At 41.3% G+C, this 14,434-nt stretch overlaps 1 protein-coding gene across 1 annotated transcript in view; it reads left to right on the top strand.

The window, feature by feature from the left end:
- LOC121371845 overlaps positions 1-14,434 on the top strand; it is a 38,687-nt gene that overhangs the window by 3,402 nt on the left and 20,851 nt on the right. The window contains exons 2-6 of the mRNA XM_041498047.1: positions 2,564-2,705; positions 9,699-9,971; positions 12,089-12,232; positions 12,473-12,616; positions 14,131-14,409. Of these exons, the coding sequence (XP_041353981.1) occupies positions 2,564-2,705; positions 9,699-9,971; positions 12,089-12,232; positions 12,473-12,616; positions 14,131-14,409 (982 nt within the window). The remainder of the gene's footprint in view (positions 1-2,563; positions 2,706-9,698; positions 9,972-12,088; positions 12,233-12,472; positions 12,617-14,130; positions 14,410-14,434) is intronic.

Genomic DNA, 14,434 nt, shown 5'->3' with positions numbered 1-14,434 from the left:
AGCTGATTGAAACTGCTGGTACCTGTCCCAGAGAGGTGAAATGGTGCTCTGATGGACGTTCATGTGGCGTGCGACTGCTGACTGCGATTCACCTAACTAGAGGCGGCCTGTTGCAATGTTTCGATTCGGCAGGTTTAATCTCGGTATCTTGTAACTCGTCTACGTTAATGGAAATGAGGCATCATTGCGAGTATTGCCGCTTTAAATACCCATCACTACCCCAATCTTTTCCTCTAGTTTCACGTGCATTCGCCAAAATCTGACCATTTCACGCCGATTTCCTGCAATTGTTGCACAACGTGCGTTAAATTTGTTTTATGGTGCATTTGGGCATGCTGTCCCATTCCAGGAATATTAACAAACATGGTCATTCAGCAACATTGTACAAAAAACCGATATATTGTAAAATCAAACACTTCTTCTTTCCCTATCACTTATGCGTTTCTTTTTTGACAGTATATTTTATTTGGATCAATAGGAGTACACAAAAATAAGAAAAAACCGACCTACCATATCTATTTTTTTCGGCACGTTCCAGGAATTGCGCATCATTTTTAAAGCCTAAAATTATATAAAATGTATTATGTGCCAAGCAAAAATAATGATCAGCGAGGCTCTGTTGTTGACGGTAGTGTCAATGTAGTACCAATTCATACATTGTTCTATATGCAACTGACATGATTTTACTGGAATAAAACCTAAATCTTTCAAGCACCGTTAACAAAAAAGAAAAGAAAAAGAAGTATGAACCATTTTAATAGTAATAAAATAATAAATCAAATGTACGACTAAGATAAAATATTTCAATTTTGCACTGATTATTACACCATTGTGTTTTGAATCTATTATAAGTAATAAATTAACATTCCATTTTGCTGGTGGTTACCCAGTGGCGTAGGAAGGTGCCAAAAAGTGTATGTGTGTGTCTGTGTGTGTGGGGGGGGGGGGGGGGATGGTAAAAATACTTTTATATTGGTCACACACTTTTACACTATTATAAAGCAAAATATCCAGGTCAAAAACAAAGCCAGTATTTCGAAAGTGGGACACTTGACGGGCTCCTACCGATCTCGGTTTTCATTGGCTTATCACAAGTGTGGAATTCCCCAACAAGAGATCACGTGAGATTTCGCAATTTAACTGTCTTGATTGAAGGGTCGTCTCATATCTCCAAAACATTTATATCCACAGAGGTATGGTACAACGCCTATCCAGTGGTCGGATAACTTTGTCCAAAAAGATGTTAACATTTGCATTAAAACCTGCTTTTTGAGGATATGTAAGAAATATAATAATATATTCGTGTCCGTTAGATACCATATATTTTACAACTCGTTTAAAAACGTATCAAATTCGCTTTCGCTCGTTAGATACATTTTAAAACAACTCGTTGTGAGATAAATGGTATCTATCGGACACGAATATATTATTCTATTTCTTACATATCCTCAAAAAGCAGGTTTTAAGCAAATTTTAACATATTTTTCGACTAAAGTTATTTACAGCCGTTACACTTGTAGCGAACTTACGCGTCGCAGACATTATTGTCAGGTTAACTATACGTCACAGTGTAATCTATTTCCACCTTGTTTTTGATTGGCTGCATGGCACTGGTCACCTGGTCATCACCTAGGAGCAGCCAGTCGTATGTCTTGAAATTGTTAACATACGTACGTGTGTTAACAACACGTGTTATCAAAAATAACGCATGGTGTTCCCACCAACGGGTGTGTAAGAAAGTCTTATTGTCACAGATGGACGAGAGATTGACTATCAGTAAGACATTGTCCAAGAAACAAGTCAAACAACAAAACATTTTAACAAATTTATATACAAAATATGAATATACAAAATGACGATATCACTCCAACCACATCACTACCTCAATATTAAATTAAACCCCCTAAAAACTGTATTCTGGTGTCCATGGTAAGCCAGTCTGAGCCAACCAGCTTCTAGTCAATGTTCGAGCCTTAGTAAAATAATCATTTTAAACCAGTTCAATTTGTATCAGTATAAACTCATCTGAAATTCACTGTCATTGCGAATACTATCAATATCTTGATGACGACCAGACACTAGCACATCTTCCGCTGGTTACATCTGTGTCATCCCTCACACCCAGTTATAGCTCACATAGCTAACCTAGCTATCGTAGCTCGCATAACTCATGGTTCTGGCTCACGCTCAAACCCAAAGGCTGAAACAAAAATGTCTACAAATAGGCTGACTTAATATAATTATGGCAATAAACTACCACCTCATTATCAAGCCCGTCTTGACACTTATAAAAACTATTGTAAGATAATAGGGTGTAATTACACCTTAACCCCTTGTGTTGTACCATATTTACTCCTGGCGCACAACAACACAAATTACGCTTAACCCTCTAATACGGTAGTTACACAACCGAAAACATACACTATACACACACACACCCAAATATCCTATAACAAAGTAAAACTACCTAAGTTATAGCACCTGATATTATGCACTAACATACTACACCACTTACATATATCATCTTAAATTGGTTTCTCTTTACTGATTGGTATTATTGCAGGTCTCACTTTGTGTACTAAATGAAACTTGCAGCACGCCCCCTGACACGTGCAGTGTAACGAACAGTATCTGTAACAGCATTACGAGCATGTGTCAATGTGCGGACACCTTCTACAGTGGCAATACAGCGGAGTGTTTACCAAGTAAGTAGTTTACTTCACAAAGTAAGTAGTTTACTGCTTGATCGGGGCGAGACGTAGCCCAGTGGTAATACAGCGGAGTGTTTACCAAGTAAGTAGTTTCACCAAGTAAGCAGTTTACTTTATCAAGTAAGTAGTTTACTTCACCAAGTAAGTAGTTTACTGCTTGATCGGGGCGAGACGTAGCCCAATGGTAATACAGCGGAGTGTTCATCAAGTAAGTAGTTTACTTCACCAAGTAAATAGTTTACTTCACCAAGTAAATAGTTTACTTCACCAAGTAAGTAGTTTCTTTCACCAAGTAAGTAGTTTACTTCACCAAGTAAGTAGTTTACTTCACCAAGTAAGTAGTTTACTTCATCAAGTAAATAGTTTACTTCACCAAGTAAATAGTTTACTTCACCAAGTAAGCAGTTTCTTTCACCAAGTAAGTAGTTTACTTCACCAAGTAAGTCGTGTACTGCTTGATCGAGGCGGGACATAGCCCAATGGTAATACAGCGGAGTGTTCACCAAGTAAGTAGTTTACTGCTTGACATCCCTTCCAACCACTAGTGAAAAAGAACTTTCGGATTTCGCTGCAATCATCTTTACTATATGCAAATGAAGTCACTGGTGTATGACGTTCTTTTTTGCGGGTTTCTCGAGGTATCTGGTGTCATATTCAGTGTTGAGAATAAATCGTGTACAGTGTATACCTTTTGTCGTATATGTTCCCTAACATGACAATGATGGTCGTTTGGACTGGTGCACATCAGTGGACACTTTATTCCCATCCTCTGGCAATATAGAGAAACACCAAATTTCTCATATTATCTCATTTATGACATTAACTTTTTAATACATTATCAAATAAAGACAATTTTTAATTGTTTTATATAAAAAAATGTTTTGTAGTTATTTCTATAGATAGCAGGTGCAGATCCAGGAGTTTGTGAAAAGGAGGGGCAGGTGGGTGGGGCTCCGGGCACAGTAAGAGGTGTGCAGATCTAGGGGTTTGTGAAAACAGAGGGATGGGTGGGGCGCGGGCACAGTAAGAGGTGTGCAGATCCAGGGTTTTGTGAAAAGGAGGGGCGGTTGGGGCGCAAAATAAAGTAAGAGGTGTGCAGATCAAGGACGTATGTGAAAGGGATAGATATGACACAAGGCGTCGGGCACAGTAAGAGGTGTGCAGATCATGTTCAGGGTTTGTGAAGGGGGGGGGAGTACATGGCGGGTGGGACGCCTGGCACAGTAAGAGGTGTGCAGGTATCAAGGGGTATGTGAAAGGGAGATATGGGTGGGGCGCTCTGGGCAAAAGTAAGAGGTGTGCGTCTCCAGGGGTTTGTGAAAGGGGGTGGGTGGGTGGGGCGATTACACAGTAATGTACGTTATTAGCAGATCCAGGGGTTTGTGAAAGGGAGGGGCGGTTGGGTGGGGCGCCGGGCACAGTAAGAGGTGTGCAGATCAAGGAGTATGTGAAAGGGAGAGATGGGTGGGGCGTCGGGCACAGTAAGAGGTGTGCAGATCCAGGGTTTGTGAAAGGGGGGGGGAGTGGGCGGGAGGGGCGCCTGGCACAGTAAGAGGTGTGCAGATCAAGGGGTATGTGAAAGGGAGAGATGGGTGGGGCGTCGGGCACAGTAAGAGGTGTGCAGATCAGGGGTTTGTGAAAGGGGGGGGAGTGGGCGGGTGGGAGCCGGGCACAGTAAGAGGTGTGCAGATCCAGGGTGATGTGAAAGGGACGTGGGCAGGTGGGGCGCTGGCACAGTAAGAGGTGTGCAGATCCAGGGGTTTGTGAAAGGGACGTGGGCAGGTGGGGCGCCGGGCACAGTAAGAGGTGTGCAGATCCAGGGGTTTGTGAAAGGGAGGGGTGGGTGGGGCGCCGGGCACAGTAAGAGGTGTGCAGATCCAGGGGTTTGTGAAAGGGAGGGGTGGGTGGGGCGCCGGGCACAGTAAGAGGTGTGCAGATCCAGGGGTTTGTGAAAGGGAGGGATGGGTGGGGCACCGGGCACAGTAAGAGGTGTGCAGATCCAGGGGTTTGTGAAAAGGAGGGGCGGTTGGGTGGGGCGCCGGGCACAGTAAGAGGTGTGCAGATCAAGGGGTATGTGAAAGGGAGAGATGGGTTGGGCGTCGGGCACAGTAAGAGGTGTGCAGATCCAGGGGTTTGTGAAAGGGGGGGGGGGGGGGGGGGGGGGGGGCGCCTGGCACAGTAAGAGGTGTGCAGATCAAGGGGTATGTGAAAGGGACGTGGGCAGGTGGGGCGCCTGGCACAGTAAGAGGAGTGCAGATCCAGGGGTTTGTGAAAGGGGGGGTAATGGGCGGGTGGGGCGCCGGGCACAGTAAGAGGTGTGCAGATCCAGGGGTTTGTGAAAGGGACGTGGGCAGGTGGGGCGCCTGGCACAGTAAGAGGTGTGCAGATCCAGGGGTTTGTGAAAGGGACGTGGGTGGGCGGGTGGGGCGCCTGACACAGTAAGAGGTATGCAGATCCAGGGGTTTGTGAAAGGGAGGGGTGGGTGGGGCACCGGGGACAATAAGAGGTGTGCAGATCCAGGGGTTTGTGAAAAGGAGGGGTGGGTGGGGCACCAGGGACAATAAGAGGTGTGCAGATCCAGGGGTTTGTGAAAAGGAGGGGTGGGCAGGTGGGGCGCCGGGCACAGTAAGAGGTGTGCAGATCCAGGGGTTTATGAAAGGGAGGGGTGGGTGGGGCACCGGGCACAGTAAGAGGTGTGCAGATCCAGCGGATAGGGCGGTAGGCGTAGGCGGTTTTGGTCGTAAGAGTTGTTAGGTTTGTCCGGGGGACTGCCCCCCCCCCCCCCCCCGAACCTTCCCCGGTTTCGGCCACACCGAAGTCCCCAATACGATGGGTGCCCCTAAGGATGGGGGCACCGAGACTGGAGGGCACGACGGTTGGGTTGGCCGGGGGGGTGGGGGGTGCTGGGTGGGTGGGGGATACTCCACCGGAAGATGGTTAGGGCGGTAGGCGTAGGCGGTTTTGGCCGTAAGGGGTGTTAGGTTTGTCCGGGGGACTGCCCAACCCCCCCGGAGCCTTCCCAAGTTTCGGCCACACCGAAGTCCCCAATACGATGGGTGCCCCTAAGTAAAACATATTTCCCTATTAAAAACAATTCTTTTTCTGGCTGAAGCCTAACCTCTTAGTCACCTGCCACCATATTTTGAAGGGCTAATTAATATATTTAAAAAATTATTTTAAAATATATTTATATTTAGGACTGCCCGATCTAAATTTGCGTTACAAATTGTTAGTTGTTTGCTGTATATTAAATATTGTTTGGGAAAATAACGCACAAAATTATTTATTGTAAAGTCCTTTTTCCCTGTTTGTTTAAATATCAAAATTGCCCCAGTAATTGTTCTGTCCCAGGTTGGACTACTGGCATCCGGTGGCCGAACCTGGGATAGACATGCTCGAAACCTTCGTGGTATAGGAGCATGTAAATATTTTATTGATTGATTGATTGAGATCCAGGGGTTTGTGAAAGGGAGGGGTGGGTGGGGCACCGGGCACAATAAGAGGTGTGCAGATCCAGGGGTTTGTGAAAAGGAGGGGTGGGCAGGTGGGGCGTCGGGCACAGTAAGAGGTGTGCAGATCCAGGGGTTTGTGAAAGGGAGGGGTGGGTAAGGCGCCGGGCACAATAAGAGGTGTGCAGATCCAGGGGTTTTGAAAGGGATGGGTGGGTGGGGCGCCGGGCACAGTAAGAGGTGTTGGAATAGACTTTTATTATTCTGTACAATAGCGAAATAAAGGGAGCGCATGCACCTGGGCAGCCCCACACCCGGATCCGTACCTGAATAGGAAACCTTGCCCCAAAATAAGGTATAGCTTTGAACAATGCACCACGTTATTGACGTATATTACACAACAAGGCATAGTATTATTAATCCCATGTTCAAATCTTTAAGCTTTTATGGCTCTCGTCTTTTAAACATTTTGTATAGGTATTTTTTTAGATTACATAATTAATGTACATTATTAGTAGATAATAGTTGTATTAATTTAAACATAGATGGGTGGTTTCTATAATATTTTTATATATAACATTCTATAATCATTGAAAAAAGGGCAAAATAATATAGTATGGAATTCATCCTCAATTTCACCTAAATTACACAAAACACACAACCTGTTAGATCGGTTTATGCTGTGATAGCGACCAACTTCAATGGCTAAACTATGTGATGATAATCTAAGCTTTGTAAAGTACTTTTTATATAACGCTGGAATAGGTTTCATTAAATATTTTTGTAACATAATCTCCTGCACTAGATATTTATAAAGATAAGAGCACTTGGTAGATTCATTTAGAAGGCCACTGAGATCTTGCTTACACTGGTCCATAAGTCTCTATTTCAACAGTGGCAAATACAAATTACCATAATTTTAAAGATTCTTGATTGCACCACAATTCATAAAAACCTAGTGAACACAGCAATGTCTTCATTTGTCTTGCCCATTTAGTATATGTTTCACATTTAGATCTTAGTTCAACATAGGTCGAGTGCACAATACAATTATTTGTATCTAACAATTTAAACCAGTATTTTATCATACGGTATTTACGTAAATATGACAAAGGATCTCTACCTAATTCAGAACGTAACATAATAGTGGTAGTAGAACTTTTAACATTAAGAAAAACCCTTACAGAATTTCAATGTGTAAACTTTCCAAATTTGTTGCCTATAAAACCCTCAAATTTCAGAACAATAATACAACATACTTGCTATATTATGTATCGAATAGTGTATTTTGTTTAACGACACCACATCGGCTATTGGATGTCAAACATATGGTCATTTTGACACAGTCATAGAGAGGAAACCCGTAACATTTTTCCATTAGTAGCAAGGGATCTTTTGTATGCATCATCCCACAGACAAGATGGCACATACCACGGCCTTTGATATACCAGTCGTGGTGCACTGGCTGTGACCAGAAATAGCCAATGAGCCCACTGACGGGGATCGATCCTAAACAACTGGACTACGTTAAAAGAGATAAATAAGTATTATGATTTAACATTAACTCATTAGTATTTCTCTTCAATGCATACATGACCTTTCGTCCATAGTCTCCTATCAATTTAATTACATGTGTAAATTTACCATTATAATTAAAACCTAAACCGAGATAAGTAAATTGGTCAACAATATCAATTAACACCTCATTATAATATAATTGTTCATATTCATGTCTGATACCACCCTTTCTAAAGACCAGTATCTTTGTTTTTTTGACACTAAGACATAAACTCCATTTTTCTTTATACTGATATAGTGCGTTTAAATTTTTTTAGAGGCCTTACACAGTTTTAGCGAAAATCACCATGTCATCAGCATATAATAATGCAAATAGGGATACTTCCTTTAATTCATAATCTGGACATGAATTATCAATAAATGCATTTTCTATATCATTTACGTAAAAAGAATACAAAATAGGTGACACAGTTTCCTCTTGTTTTAAACCGATATCATTACTTAAAAAATCTGTATGTTGGATCATTGACCATGTTGACCGTTGTCAGATGTAAGCCCATATTTTTCAATCCCCAATCACTAAAATCAATATCTTAAACATTATAATTAATAAAATTTACCGTATGGATTTATCTGAACAATTAGAAATATACGCATACGGCCATTACTGTTGAAACTCGAGTTACACTCTATAGAGACTGATAGTAACACAATTAAAATGTTCATTGTTTGATGAATGGTCACATTGCTTCTCCGTTGTGTTTACAACCTTGGGCAGTGGGTCATAATCACCAGGATCAGTATTTGTATTTATATTGGGACATATTGTTGATAAGTTGTAAAAACTTAAAGCAATAAAGGACATGAACTTGAAACATGTGGATGCTCATCAATTGCCACATGGAATCCTTCACAAATGTTTAAATGATGTACTTATTTCACTGAGCTTTGTCCTTTGCTAATTTTACGTAGGTCGTGGTATGAAACCAGTGCAACAAGACTGGTACATGAACGGCGTCATGAATCTTGAAAGTGCGTGCATAAAAACACCCCTGTTGTTATTCAGTAAGTGTTGCCTGTGTGACGACGGCCGTACACTACCAAGCTGGTATACGAGATAATATTACACCACCAGGCTGGTATACGAGATAATATTACACCACCAGGCTGGTGTACGAGATAATATTACACCACCAGGCTGGTGTACGAGATGATATTACACCACCAGGCTGGTGTACGAGATGATATTACACCACCAGGCTAGTGTACGAGATAATATTACACCACCAGGCTGATATTAGAGATATTACACTACGACATAATACCGCTAGCTAGAGCTAGTATCTCTAGCCACACAGACTAAGTGTACTGAATAGCAGCAATTTTATGAACTTTACTTGATTCTAGAGATCTGATTTCAACTGTCAGTTGTTAGTGTTTTCTACATTTTATTATCAGGAGTGCAATAAAACAGATCGTTGCACAATAGAATAGTGTTTTAAAAACACAAAGTGTCAATTAGCAGGATTCGAACCTACTGGACCGATTCGCACGGCATTTGACAACCTGCGACCTCAACCACTCGGCTGACCAAATCTTCCACAGAAATAGAAGCTCAATTAGTGGTAGTTAAGAAAGCGTGGTGGCAGACAGTCAATTCGAAACTAATGTAACTGCACGTTTTAAATTGCAACGGGGCTAATGACGCACTCGCGGAGTAATAGTCCACCAGCAGAACCGTCGACCCAGTAAATAAAATATTTTAAAAACAAAGTGTCAATTCTACAGCTAGAGAAAAAGGCACTCCTATAATATAAGGGACACGTTTTCCCTGTTTCTGCGCCCTGCCAATTGCAACCCAGAATATGATATATAAAACCAACATTGCGCTTGGTCTGTGCATTGCAAAAAACCCCAAACCCCATCTAACCAATCCTAAACGTTGAATGAAGTGTTGTTTTCAGTCACAAATTCCAGTTAAATTTATTTTCAAAATGAGTCGTCTGTCCTTTACTTTCAGTTCTCAACCTAAAGGTGATGGGACTTCAGTCGAAATCCTCCACAATTTCCTCTCTGACATTACAGTGGACGGAGCCGACAGACAGGTCTGCGGTGTCTAACTATCTTGTATCATGGACAGGGAATCCCAGTGGTAATGCCATTGCCAATGTAGGCACCAGTGAAATGCAAATCACAGATCTTCTGCCTGGATCAATATACACGGTGAACGTGACAACCCAGATTACTCATCTGGGGCAGAGTGTGACATCACCTGCAGTATTTGTTGGCACAAGTAAGTACAAGTTTGTATAGGAACGTCCCTACCTATGTAATATTTGTATATTGAAATTAATCGAATGTTTCAACCAAAGCTAACTTTTCAAAAATACAAGTACAACGTGAACTGATGTTTTCACAAAGATGTTATTATTTGTTATTATTTGTTATTATTTGTATCCACAATACAATAATTAATTTTGTTTTTGATTTTATGAAGAATGGCGCCTAAGTATATATATATATATATATATATATATATATATATATATATATATATATATATTAAACTGACGATCAAAAGAAAGTATACCAATTATTTGTTCAAAGTATTAAAAACAACACAAAACACAAGTTGATGGAAATGTTATATTTTGAAGGTAGAATAATTTGGCGATAAATAAACACGAGTATACTCAATAAAACCCATAAAATGATAATATCACAGTGCACTAGGGGTGAAATGTGCGATTTCATAAAGGACCACTCATAACGAAGGTGAATAAATTTGACCACAAAGAACATGTTTCAATAGCGTGTATGTCCACCATGTGCAAGTATGCAAGCATGGACCCGACGTCAGACAGAGTTTGTTAAGCGCCTAATGACGACATCAGGTATTGCCCTCCACTCCTGCCTCAGTGCCTGTACCAACTGATCCCTGTTCATTGGAGGTTTAGGACGACGTCGAATTCGCTGACCAAGATGATCCCACAAATGTTCTATCAGTGACAGGTCAGGTGAATGGGCTGGCCATGGCAAAACATTGACGTTGTTTGCGGCGAAGAACTGTTTCACCACACGAGCTGTGTGAGGTCTGGCATTGTCCTGTTGAAACAAGAGTCTAGGATGGTGTTGCAAGAACGGTAACAGGACGGGACATAAAATCTGGTTGATGTAACGATGTGCGTTAAGCTTTCCGTTAAAGACAATAAGGTCTGTCCGCTGTTGGCCACAGATACCGCCCCAAACCATCACAGATCCACCACCAAACGGTTCAGTCTCCTGAACACAGCACGGAGCTGTTCTCTCTCATGCATGTCGGTATATCCGAGTCCTGCCATCAGCTCTGAATAACTGGAACCTGCTCTCACCAGAAAAGAGTACACGTTGCCAACGATGTTGCCAACGTTTAAACTGACGTGCCCAACGTAAACGTCGAAGTCAATGTTGCCTCGTCAATGTCATCCCTCTGAATGGTCGATAGGCATTGCTACCATGCTGTCGTAGTCGACGACGTACAGTGTGACGACTGATGACATGTCCAAGGCCAGTCGCTGCAGATGACGTCACAGTGAGGAATCTGTTACGTAAGTGTAAGATACAGAGATGACGGTCCTCGTTGGCTGTTGTGACGCGGGGTCTTCCACTTCGTGGTCTGTCTGCAGTCCTGCCAGTCACCCTGTAACGCTGTATTAACCTGGTGATCATCAATTTTGTGCAATTCAGGATTCTTGCCACATGGGCATAACTCGCACCCACCTGCACCATACCAATAGCTCTCTCTCTTTCTTCAGCAGTTAGCCGTGCCATATTCTCTGGTGTTTTGCTGTTGACTGAGGCATGCTCTAAACAATGGCACCCTTTTTTACGCCCTTATGTGCACGAGTATCATGTTTCTCGTGCAGTATAAATTTGATGAATAAACTCATTTTGCACGTGCGGCATCGCCCAAACGCAGCAATGTGCGACTTTTCGTCATTGATTGCATTATAACAACAATACTGGAACCTATCTAACCTTCCATGAACGTGTATTGTGTTTATTTATAATAAAAATAATTGGTATACTTTCTTTTGATCGTCAGTATATATATATATATATATATATATATATATATATATATATATATATATATATAGCGCCTGCAAGTAATTAAATACATAAATAAAAACACTAAAAATAAAGAGACAAACATATATAAAACATATATATCTAATAATACATAGAAGATACATGAACACATGTATTTCTTGGACAAACAAAAACAATTCTGCACGGCTTATGTTTAGATAACCGAGACAACTTTCAGAATACACTAATAAAAATAATCATTATATTATGAATAATTATAGTATGGCACTTTGTAGTACACTATTATCGAAACCTTTCGTATTATATTGTGTGTTTTAGAAAAGGCACTGAACCAGTCATGTAGCAACACAATTGAATGTGGGACAACGAACGCAGCCTGCCTCGTGTACAGCGGGTCTGGATATACGAAGATATGCCAGTGCACTGCAACATTCTATCCTCTAAACAACGAATGCAAGAAAAGTAAGTGAACTAGAATTTATTATTCGACTTTACAATAATGTTCTTCTGTGTAATGCTGAGGAAATGTTTAGTTTACTTGTATTGTTGGGAACAATGGAACGTGGCCAGTTTGTAATGCGTTAAGAAGTGACAACACATTTCCTAAATAAATGAGAAACATTGGCAATATATTTAATATTGAATATAACCATATTATATTATATATAACACAGAGCCATATTAACGAAATGTGTGTTTTAGAAAAAGGATTGGAAGAGCAGTGCAGTGCAACAATAGAATGTGGGTCAGTTTATGGAGAGTGTCTTGAATACAGAGGCTCTAATAACTTGAAGACATGCCAGTGTACATCAGGATATTATTACCGCAACAAGCAGTGCAAGAGAGGTAAGAGAGATAGAACTTATCGTACCGCTGTTAACTACACCAATATCACCATTGTGTTTGTGCAATACAGGGTAAATGATATTATTACCGCAACAAGCAGTGCAGGAGAGGTAGGTGTGATAGAACATTTGTCTCTGCTGTTGCGGATCCCATATCAGTTGTGTTGTGCCACAACAAGGTAAATGATATTATTACCGCAACAAACAGTGCCGAGAGGTAGGTGCTGTAGAACTTGTCGGAAAATGCATTAACTACAAGGATATCACCATTGTGTTTGTGCAGATACACAGGTAAATGATATCATTGTCTAACCGAAATAAACAGTGCAAGAGAAATAGGTGTGATAGAACTTGTCGTACCGCTGTTAACTACACCAATATCACCATTGTGTTTTGTGCAATACAGGGGTAATAGTTATTACCGCAACACAGTGACAAGAGAGGAAATATTGATAGAACGTTGTCGTACACTGTTAGACTACACCAATATCACCATTTAATGTTTGTGCTTTACAAGGTAAATGATATTATTACCGCAACAAGCAGTGCAAGAGAGGTAGGTGTGATAGAACTTGTCGTACCGCTGTTAACTACACCAATATCACCATTGTGTTTGTGCAATACAAGGTAAATGATATTATTACCGCAACAAACAGTGCAAGAGAGGTAGGTGTGATAGAACTTGTCGGACCGCTGTTAACTACACCAATATCACCATTGTGTTTGTGCAATACAAGGTAAATGATATTATTACCGCAACAAACAGTGCAAGAGAGGTAGGTGTGATAGAACTTGTCGGACCGCTGTTAACTACAGCAATATCACCATTGTGTTTGTACAATACAGGGTAAATGGTCTTATTCATTTCGATCGATGAAGGACTCGTGTAGCTCTGTGGTAGAACATTTGCCTCAGGTGTTGCGGATCGTAGGATCAACTGCTATCGGTGAAATTCCCATTCCAGTCAATGTCCACAACAGGTACACCAATGCCGTGGTACGTGCTGTCCTGTCTGTGGGAAAGTGCATATAAAGGATCTCTTGCAGAAGTAACAGGTTTTTGGTCCCACTGTCTAAACGAAATATCAGAATGAACAAATGGTTTAAAACAAATATGTTGAGTCATGATTAAGAAAACATTTCTGTTAATTGTGTATGCTGCTTGGGTATGGTTAGATGGTGGAAATATTTTAGCGTTATCCAACACTATATAGAGCATTCAATAATTTGACAATAATTATTTGTTTCTTACTAGAACAAGTAAGATCCAGGCAAATTTACTTGAAGCTTCAATCTCAGTACTAATGCCAAACACCACCACTATATGTACAGTATTAATAAACTCACAACATCTAAAACACTGTAGACATACACCTAAATATGTTACAGAGCCACTCGTAAAGGCAGGGTAGTTTGATAGTACGTTCATTGAAGAAAGACAAACAATATTATCTTATGACAAAATTTTTAGTTTACTTTCATTTCCAATATACTTCTTCTGTTTTCTAAATTGCAGTTGAAAACCTCAAGGTGACGGGAATTGAGCAGAAGTCCTCAACTGTGACCTCGGTGACCGTGCAGTGGACAGAGCCATCAGACGTAGGCGACGTGTTTACCTACATCGTGTCCTGGTCGTCAACGGATGGGGCGTCTGGTAACGTCACTGTCAATGTAGGAAATACTGAGAAGGAAATCGCTGGTCTCCAGCCAGGATCGGTGTACACGGTAACCGTGACAACGCAGGCCACTCACCTGGGACAGACGACAGCACCGAGCTCAATAGTTGTTAGAACAAGTAAGGGTTTTCTACAATATCAAAT

The sequence above is a fragment of the Gigantopelta aegis genome, chromosome 4 (genome assembly GCF_016097555.1).
Source record: "Gigantopelta aegis isolate Gae_Host chromosome 4, Gae_host_genome, whole genome shotgun sequence".
Taxonomy (NCBI): Eukaryota; Metazoa; Mollusca; class Gastropoda; order Neomphalida; family Peltospiridae; genus Gigantopelta; species Gigantopelta aegis.
This window is presented reverse-complemented; position numbering and strand designations above follow the sequence as displayed.